Source organism: Empidonax traillii, unplaced genomic scaffold, assembly GCF_003031625.1.
Source record: "Empidonax traillii isolate 1590-97213 ecotype Southwest subspecies unplaced genomic scaffold, ASM303162v1 scaffold175:size1888319, whole genome shotgun sequence".
NCBI classification, from domain to species: Eukaryota; Metazoa; Chordata; class Aves; order Passeriformes; family Tyrannidae; genus Empidonax; species Empidonax traillii.
The window spans coordinates 86973-97005 of NW_020955368.1; the positions used below are offsets into that span (position 1 = coordinate 86973).

Sequence of the window (10033 nt, forward strand, 5' to 3'; positions counted from 1 at the left end):
AATAAATGGTTTACACTGAAGTTCTCACAGCTTGTACACTGCCAATATACTGAAATCTTAATTTAGGCATGTGTGATGACCTGGACAGCCTCATAGTTACACCACTGCAGGGCAATGATGGAAGTTGTGTTCAGGTACACCAAAGGCATCAAGAGCAGATAAGGAACAAAAGTTTCCTTTAAAAGCTTCTGAACACTTCCTAATATGTTCAAAGTTAAATTTTGCCTAGCCCTGCAGTAACAGCTCTGAGTGGGAAGGCATCAGGAGCCTGGAACAACAGAAGTGCCAAGAATAAGATATATTTGTGCTCCATTTGAAAGAAAAAAAAAGAGAATCATTCTGGCAGAACATTTACTTGGGTCTTCTGAGGACTGATCAAAGAAAGACCTTCTTCCCCTTTCTTGCTTTCCCCTCAGTTAGGTCAGCTTTGGCAGAGGGGCAGGATCACCCCAGGAGGGACAAGAGTCTCTCCAGGAGCGAGTAGACATCCCAAGAGTTCTGTAGATCTACTCCTCTGGCCAGGATCACAAACCCACACACCTCTGGGGTGACCTTTTCCCTCCTGCCCTGCATGGTGGTAAAGGGAGAAGAGGCCTTTTTTGCCAAGGCAAGCTCCAGAATTGGGCTCCACTTTATCCCACAGAGTCCCTCTGCTAAATGAGCTTTGGAATATGAAGCCTGCACGAACCAACTCATCAAACACACCAGGAGGAAAACCTCATGCACAAATTATCCACTAAGGACTGTTTGGACACTTGGAAATGGACAACAGCTAAGTTTAAATATGCAGGTTTTCAGAACATCTCATCAACAAAATCTACCAGTAGAACTGCTGATAACAATCCATAGCTCAGGAAATAAAATAAAGGATGCATATTTCCACTTCCTCTCCCATCCCACTCGGCTCTACTTCCAATAAATATCTGCTTTGCTTAAGAAAGAAAGATCAAGATCAGCTCTAACACAGCAACGTGAATTCTCCTGCACACCTTACACTTAGCAAAGTTTAGAGTATTCCAACATGAACTACAAGTTCAGCATAATTCACATCCAGCAAGTTCACATGTTTGCATCTTCATGTATCTCACGACTACATTCTTGAGTAGCAACATCCAAAGTAGTCAAGGACAACTTTACTGGCTGAATATATTAAAAAAGGTTCCCTGTTCACCTCTCCTGGCCAATTTGCCTATCCAGCCATGCATAGCAGTCACAGGAAGCTTAGTTCTCTACCTTGCACAGTGTACCTCAGGTTTCTACATACAGAAAATCCAAATCTCACAAATCATCTGTGCCAGGCAGACATCACATCAGTACCCCTTGAAATATTTTTGTCTCAGGATCAAGAACCATTGCAGAATTAACAGTACTTGAGGCAGAATCAAACAAGAATTTAAAGTAAAAATACAGGTTTATCCTTAAAAACCCATTATTTACCCTTTTTCTCTATTCTTAACTGCAATTTCATGGAAGAAGGGAAGAACCACGAGATGAGGGGGAGAAGGAATTAACACTGTACAGAACAGTGGTTTGGGAGAGAAGCAAAGTCACAAAAACACATTCTCGTGTCCACAGGCAAAACACACCGACTTCCACTGCTGACAAGCTCTGTCCAGACTTTCAGCCTCCCTTCCCATGAAACCCAAAACTGAGGCTGTACTGGAGAAATCCACACATGTGACAGCACCGTCCCCAGAAGGTGAACTGCAGAGCCCAAGTGAGTCAAACCAATCTGTACTTGCCATGGCAGGCCACTGGACAGCAGGCATGGATTGGGATTTTCTTTCAGCCAGTACCAGCTTTTGCTCCACCAGGAATACTATCATCGTATGGCTGTAGACTTCCATCCATCTTCGTTTTTCCCATGGCTCGTCATCAAATTCCACACAAATCTACGGAAAGGAAGCAAAGCAAAGGAGTGACTAACCATAAAATTCAGGCACATTCAACATGGAAAAGGAGAAACAAACACCAATTTACTCAAAAATAAAGAAATCATTGACAGTACTATAATACTACCATGACTATTGCCTTTCTGTCACTCAGTCAAGCAATCACTAAAGCATCCCAGGGTGACCTGGTATTTTACAAGTGATAATCAATGTTAAGTGGTTTATCATCATTACTGTCACATAAAACATTAATATTCCCACTTAGCTTTAGAACTTCCCAACTCAGCAAGTCCAGTGCTGTTCAAGGACGGTTAAATGTGTTAACACTGTCACCACTGTTCACAAGTAGGGAAAAACACAGCCACAAAATCTACTAAACCCAAAGGACTGCCCACAGTAGTGGCACACAGATTTTCCACAAACTCTAGAGCACTTGAATAAAAAAGTTGGGTTTTTTCAGAAATATTTTAAGAAGAACGGTCCCAAAGAATAACTGTAGCCAATTTATTGACAGCACAAATGACAGTAAACCAATAAAGATGACCAAACTACGTAATGGTTGCTTTTAACTGCTTTTTATCCTTAGGAATCTCAGCAGCAACTACACAAACTTTCCAAAGGGAAAGCAACGGTCATTTCATGGCAAAAACACGGTGGTTCAACAAATTTCTTTGGCATTACCCTTCCTTCACAAGCAACAGAGGGAGATCAGCATATCACTGGGAAAGACCACAAATGAAACTTTGCCTGAATGCAGGAATCAAAACATCTTGGAGAGGACTCTACTCTGGGGGGAAAAAATAATCATTCCCTCTTTCCATAAAACATAACAATCCAGTCTAAATACATTTAAATAACAGCAGAGAAATCTCAACTGAGTGAATGTTAGAAGCATTTCCTGGTGTTTACCTTCCCTCTCAGGGGAGAGGCAAGTGAAAACATGCACACAGAACAGCACTACCGCAGCCAGGAGTCATCGAACTAATGGAAGCAGAAACGAACTTAGTCATCTTGAGGTGCACAGAAACAACGGGAGAGATAAGCAAATAACAAGCTACCAGAACCAGAATGGCTTGTTTTGTCTACAGCATCAACACTGCACAAACAGGAATATACAGCTGAGTCGATCATTTCAACAGCGGCTGACAGTCCTTCTACACAAAGCCTGAAGTTTGAGAGATAAGGACTTCTACTCTTTCACGCTACAAATACTTAATCCCCCCTTCTCAATCCATTACTATTTTGGGTCTACCAATCACGCTACCACAGAGCCACGAGAGCAAAGGAGACGGGACGTGTTTTGGTACAAAGCCCTCCACGCCTCCATTGTCCGCCTCGCAACTTCTTTAACACTTGAACTGGGGAACTCATCAACTCAATTGCTTCTGGCAGAAGCGTAACCGGTTACAAAGCCCACAATGGACTCCCCAACAGCACCTGCTCCTTCTCCTTTCTGCAGAGAAAGTCCTCAAGAAGAGCTTTCCGCACCAACCTCCTCCTCGCTCCAGGCACAGCCCCGCGCCCAAAGATGGACAAAGCTCCACCCCCGCCGCCGATCCACAACAAGAAGCTCACAACAAAGTTTCACGCCTTCGAGAAAGAGTTAGAAACACCCACGGTTTCTTATTTGTTTGACAAGGAAGCGGTGCTTTTTCAGCTAATCAGAGCTCACCACATTCTTCCCATTAAAAAAAAAATAAAAAAGAAAAAAAAAAGAGGCAAGGAAACGGTTTAAAATGGAAAGATGGTGCTGTCCTTGCTGTCACAGGACAGCCACGAAAGCCCCTTGGAGAAACCAGGACGATGTAGGAGAGGCCGCTGCTACAATGGAGTCTTGTCCTTGGGGAGTAAGCACTCGCTCTATACTCGCTGTACATCCAGACATGGCTGAATACTTTGACTGACTACAGCTGCCAAATAAAGCCTCTTAAGAACTTTCTCAGTCAAACTGTAAAACGCCCCTTGACTTCCACACTAAATGCACAGCCAACAAGTTACACCGTGCTTGCAAACAACGGACTCCGTGTTCAAAAACCCCTTGGTAATCATTAATAAGAAGTGGCCACCATGCAAGAGGACTCCGAGAAACCCCCAACACCAGACACGAATTCGGCACGTCTTTCAAGACCTAAGGACTTGTCCATGACCAGCTACTCTAAAGAGCAGGACAGGAAAGCCACCAATCCCAACAACACCAGAGGGTTTCGGTTTCACCTCTGGAGGAAAAGAAACCCATTCGCAACTGGCAAGACCTTAAAACTACAGAAATAAAACCTAGGCACGGCGGGTGCGGCGAAAAAAAACCCTGGTTTTAAAAACGCTGGTGGAAGAAAAACACATTTATAGTTAGTTCGAGGTAGTTTCCTGCACCAGTAGGAGCACACCGGGGACTCCTTCGGCAGAGGTGCACGTTTCCAAGCGTGTTGGCCAGGCAGACCCTCCCCCCCACGGGAGCAGCGTGTGCTCACACGTGTACACACACCCACGGGGTTCCCAGGTCGCAGCTAAAAGCACTCTGGATTCAGCAGGTCGCCGTGAAAGTTCCCGGTTACCTTCAGGTCTGGTTTGGATATGTCCGTGTGCGACACTGCCCGGATCTTGCCCGACTTCCAGGGCCATTCCGAGATGCGGGTGGCGTCCCACGACCTGTCCTCCTCCTCCGACAGGCACAGGAACCTCTTCCCCACGAGCAGCGACCAGCTCCCCTCGAGCCTCAGCACCATTTTAACTCATCGGGAGGCCTTCGGGGAGGAAACCGAGGGGAGGAGGAGAGAAACACACAGAGCAGGGCGGTGAGCGCTTCCTCCTTCCCCTGCCGGCCCCTCCCGGTTCTCCAAGCGACTCCGGACGAGCCCCGGACACCCCTCTGCCCACCGTCCTGTTAACCACTGCTCAGAGGGGGTGGGTGGAAGGCAACACCAAGAAGGTATTTCCAGAATGGCTGCAGCGCAGCTCCCGGCCATTCCCACCCCCGCCGCCTCTTTGTTCCCTCCTCCGAGCAGTCGGAGCGCCGGGCGGCAGCCCAAGGGGAGGAAGGCAGGCGACCGGGCCAAGCTCCTTCCGCCTCACCAACACCCCGTCCTGCCTTGCCCGGGCAGCCCTCCAGCCCTGTCCCTGCCCTCACCTGCTCCCCCCCCGGCCCCGCTGCCGGCGCACCCCGCGGTCACTCCGGGCGCGGGTCCCGCTCCCCTCCGCCCCCCCCCGCCCCGATCGCCGCCGCGGCCGAGCGACACTGTCTGCGCGGAGCCGCGCACACGCCCCCTCACCCGTGCGCGCGCCCCCGTCCTGCGCCCCTATTGGCTGCGCCGCGCCGGCGGGGCGGGGCCCGCGGAGAGCCTCCCGCCGCGATTGGACAAGAGGGGCGGGGCCCGCGCGCCCGGCCGCGCCCCCGAAACCGTTGCTCAGCAGATGGCGGATAAAAAAATAAAAAAAAAAAAAAAGGATTTATCCTTCCGCGGGAGCTTCGAGGAAAGGAGTCCCTCGGGGGGGCAGCCCGCGGGCCGCCCACAGCCCGGCCCCAAGGGAAGCACGAACACGCTTCGGGTGGCGGCGCCTCTCCAGGTCCGGGTTCCTTCCTCGGGCGTGCCGAGCCCTCAGCTGTAGGGCCGTCTTTGTCGGCGGCGGAGGAATCCGAGGGAGGCCAGGGGGTGTGAGACGACGGCTTATACGTGCGGCTCGCGGCGTACTCAGATATAGCACAGGGGGCGGTGGCAGCCGCGGGGAGCTGCTGCGCATGCGCGCGGGGCGGGGCCGGCACCTCCGGGAGCGCCCCACAGGCCGCCATCTTGTTGGGCTGAGGGAAAATGGGGCCAGCCGGGCCCTGCGTGCTCAGGGAACGGCATGGAGCGAAATAGGACAAAATTAAGGCGTGCTCGAGGTTCCTGGGCAGGATGGCAGACTGCAGAGGCCTTTCAGTTATGGTTGGTGCGGGTTGTGTGGTTGTATCTACAAGGAAATGGCTGCCACCAATTCGTGTCTTTAATGTTAGACTTGTGTGTTCTTAAAAAAGACAAGCTAAGGTCACAGAATCACAGAATGGTTTGTGATGGAAGGGACCTTAAACACCATCTAGTTCCAACCCCTTGCCATGGGCAGGGACACCTTCCAGTAGGTCAGGCTGCTCCAAGCCCCATGCAACCTGACTTTAAACACTTCCAGGGATGGGGCAGCCACAGCTTCTCTGAACAACCTGTCCCAAGGCCTCACCGCAGTCACAGCAAAGAATTTCTTCCTAATATTTAACCCAACCCTACTCTCTTTCAGCTATGAGTACTAATTAAACTGAGAATATGGCAGTGACTGGCTGATGGTGTTTAGCAGTGACTCAGCAGGGGACACACACTCCTCTTTACCACAAGACTTTCCTACCAGAACGTGTGGGAGGAAGAAGACCAAAAATTAAGAAAGTACCCAAGGCCAAGAAGCTGTTGACTCATCCAGGCTACTGGAAACCCTCAGTGCTCAGCTTGTGCTTTCTCCATGGCTCCATCCGGCATAGAGATGTCTGAGCTCCAAAAATCCCCATCAGACATCAGCAGGATATTCCTGCCATGTTCTGGTCTCGCACTCTGTTTTATCCAAGAATCCAGTCCCACAATTGTGTTAAATTCATTTTTAAAGCCTTTCCCACCAATTTGCCTCAAGACTCTCCACTGACCGCTTGTCTACTACATTCAAACAAACAAATTTACATATGAAATCCAAAGGCACAAAAGCTTCCTCATGTGCCATGGTAAGAGATGCTGTTCTTGTTCAGGCAGCCCAATTTCTATGATGACTATAGGGAACCTTCAGTGATTTCTATCAGTGGGATGAACCTAATTGCAGTCTTTTCTGCAGGGAAAAACAAGGATATAAAATAAATAATAGAAGATTAATAGATGAGCAACTGCTTGTAGTCTGAAGAATTACCCGTTAGGAGGTCCTGAAAGAAGAAACAGGTATGTTTGCTTCTTAGATTCAAATATTTATTGTATACACCAGACCTACACAGTGGAATTTGTCACAAGGTATTGTATAAAGCAAGCTAGATTTGAAACCACCAAATTACTTGGTTCATTGTAGGCATCAGACTCTTGTAACGGCAGCTGTACGATGTAAACATCACACAATGTAGGTGTTGCATAACCTCCTTATTTTAAAAGCCTTGGGTTTTCTGCATGCAGAACTCTTTGCCTCAAAAAGGAGCTGATTAATACACGCAGGGAGAGGGATGTCAGGCAGTAAGGAAGCAATATTAGTCAACCCAATAAATCAAGCTGTTGGTAGCACTCCAGTTGCCTCGTTAGGCGTTCCACTGAACTTTTTTCCCATTAGCACCAGAAAAAAAGGAAACCTTTAAGGAGAATTTTTGTGAATGAGGAGCTCCCACGTGCGAAGAGGAGCACGAAGGTTGGTCAAACTTGGTTTAAAATTTAATGCTTTGGGGAGGTACTGGCCCAAAAGGCTGAGAGAAAGTGAGCAAGCATGGGGTGACATAGTCCATGAATGCCCTTGAAAATGAACTTACACTTGAAGATCATGCAGTCAAAATGCAACATTCTGAATGTATGGAAAGTAAAATAAAGTGGCAGACACCAGAAGGGACGATGGGGAAGCAGACAGAGCACAAGTTGACAGAAGGCTGGGCAAAACTCAAGCATCCAGGGTAGAAACAAGTTTTCAGTCCTGAAAGAGTAGAGGTATTCAAAATCCAAGGGTAGAAGCCAAATAATGTAAGATTTTTTTAAATTCTGAAGCAGGGAAGATAACCAGCTATGTGCTTCACTTCCCTAGGATTCCTCATTCCTTGAAATTTGATCAGGACCAAATATCCTTTTTAAATTATCTGGCTTCTTTAAAAGTTATAAGTTTGAGGTAACCAGTAAAGTCCGGGGTCAAAAAGCAAAATACATAAAATTTAAAATTATGACTCTAAACGTCTCTGAATTTGTTGCATAGTTTATTTTTCCCAGGATTACAACCATACAATACAGAAAAATAAGTACTATTGTTTCTCTTAGCTGGTTATTTTATCACCCCTCGCAGTAGTCTCCACAAAAAACTAATGTCTCCTGGGAATATTTTGTGCGTATATGCCCACCCTCACGCTCACAGTGTGTCAACAGAAACATCAGCATGTTCAGAAATGACTTTCAAGCCCACACTGTGGTAATGGCAACAGCTGCAACTGTCTCACTCTGCGTTATTTACCTCTGCAGAACACACTGTCTGTCGAGGTACCTGCAAAACAAAGCAGTGCTGTAAATATGCAGAGCTGATTAAACCTCAGAACAGGGGATTTCAAGCCTTTCTTCTGCCTGCAAGAAGTCCTGAGCATATCTTTTCCAGCTGGCTCTCCCCACTGGGTTGAAGTGGTAATAGGTAAGCCTTTAGCTCCCACATGGGAAAGAAGTAATCTCTGCAAACAGGTGCTCTTTAAACAGTAACTTCAGAACACACTTGAATAAATTCTTCCTTTCAGCCACCATTAAGTAACAGAAAAATTTCTCTTGTGCTGTGTGTCACTAGGAAAAAGCAGAAGAGGCTTTGAGGTTTTGAAGTTAATTCTTTGAATTCAACAATTCAATTTAAATTTGAATTCAGCAGCAAAACTCTATAGCCAATTTTATGCCTAAACAATTGCACGTTCAGGCATTCATGCCTACCTCTCTGCATATAAAATCTGAGTCTGCTGTTTAAATATTTGTGCTTGAAAACTAGCCTTTAACTATCCAGAAGAGTTTGATATCCCCAATCACAGGCACTTTGCAAGAAATGGACATTTCAGTCGGAGTAGGGCTCATAGGTAAGGTTAACTGTCATGGCATTTTGTCTTCACAAGTTGTCTTCCATGATAGGAGGGAGCAGATTGTTTTTCAGGGCTCTCCTGCATTTCCAGGATAAACCTCTAAGTTTGTGTGCAGACGCAGCAAACAATGATCAGGGCACTGGGTTTTAAAATCTCTGCTGTAGCAACATTTTAAAGGTCTCCACTCTCAATCAAAGGCCCTTTGGACAGGAGGCTGTACAAGCAGAGAAGGAGAATATGAACTCCGTTATCTCCTAGTGATTGATGATGGAGGTGTAAGGACGTGTAATTAAAAGTTGGAAGTGCTCATGGTCAGGCTACAAAAAATACCAGCTGTGCTAAGTACGGGGCTTTGGGAGATACCCAACGGTTCATTTCTCTGGGATGTCTTGAGATGTGGTGCTAAAGAACGACTGAAAACAGACCACCAGAAACTTCCTATTCCCTAGCACCCAGCTGATGGAGCTGAGTTACTCCTTAGGTAGCTAAAGTAGATCAGTTACTGCTCGTGTCCAGCAGAGCTCTGGTTACAGCATGAAAAGATAAAAGCCTGTGGGAGCTCTTTCCTCAGGTCCAGCCATGTCACCTCAGCACAACTCACCTGCACCAGCTTTGCAAGACTGGCAGGACTAGTTTAGGGTCTTTTTCTTCCACGATTCTCTCTTTACCATAAGTTAAAATGAAGTATTTTATGTCTCTCATTAGTTAATATTATCTCCCTGTCTGGAGCCGAAGGAAGCACGTATTTTGACACCAAGTCCATTATAATTTTATGCAATTAAGTTTACTCACTGAAGGGAAAAGTCCATCAGAAATGCTTGAACTTTTACTCTTTTCCACTCCCATACACACTCTGCAGTGGGGACCAACTTTCTTTGGCTAGTGATGAGTTAGTAGGACACAGATTTGCTATCCCAGCTGTAGAAACAGGAAATCATGAGAGGACTCTTAGGATGATAAATCAGAATCAATTATTGAATTTTAATTGACTATTAATTTAACATTTAATGATTTAATTATGTAATTGGATGTTAAGTATTGTCTGGGGATTGGGATTGGATATTAAATTTTGCAGATTAATTCTAAGGTTAAACAGGTATTTATAGACTGAGTAATGCAATAACCTTTATAGAATAAACATTAGACATAAGGTGTGGTAATTCCATGCTGATTTTGTTTTTCCTTGGCTGCTCCAGAGGAAGACGCCTGGTTTGGAAGAAAACAGCCCTTTCCCGTCAGATGTTAGTACATTATCAGTTAATAATTCAAAGGGTTTGGGGTATCATTCTTTAATAAAAGAATGCAAATCTATCTTATGTTGATGGATGTAGCTGAATCAAGCCTTAGAAAC

The 10033-nt window shown here is 46.3% G+C and overlaps 1 protein-coding gene across 3 annotated transcripts in view; it reads right to left on the reverse strand.

The window, feature by feature from the left end:
* Positions 1 to 5360, reverse strand: part of KDM3A (lysine demethylase 3A) — a 29497-nt gene extending 24137 nt beyond the window's left edge. Inside the window, exons 1-3 of one of the 3 annotated variants that reach the window (XM_027885987.1) lie at positions 5017 to 5121; positions 4445 to 4633; positions 1743 to 1892 (exon numbers count right to left, since the gene is read on the reverse strand). In XM_027885987.1, coding sequence (XP_027741788.1) covers positions 1743 to 1892; positions 4445 to 4615 — 321 coding nt within the window. In that variant the 5' untranslated portion in view covers positions 4616 to 4633; positions 5017 to 5121. Of the gene's footprint in view, positions 1 to 1742; positions 1893 to 4444; positions 4634 to 5016; positions 5122 to 5158; positions 5184 to 5341 lie in introns of those variants that run through there. The other 2 variants (XM_027885989.1, XM_027885988.1) reach the window with 2 other exon arrangements.
* Between the last annotated feature and the right edge of the window lie 4673 nt (positions 5361 to 10033).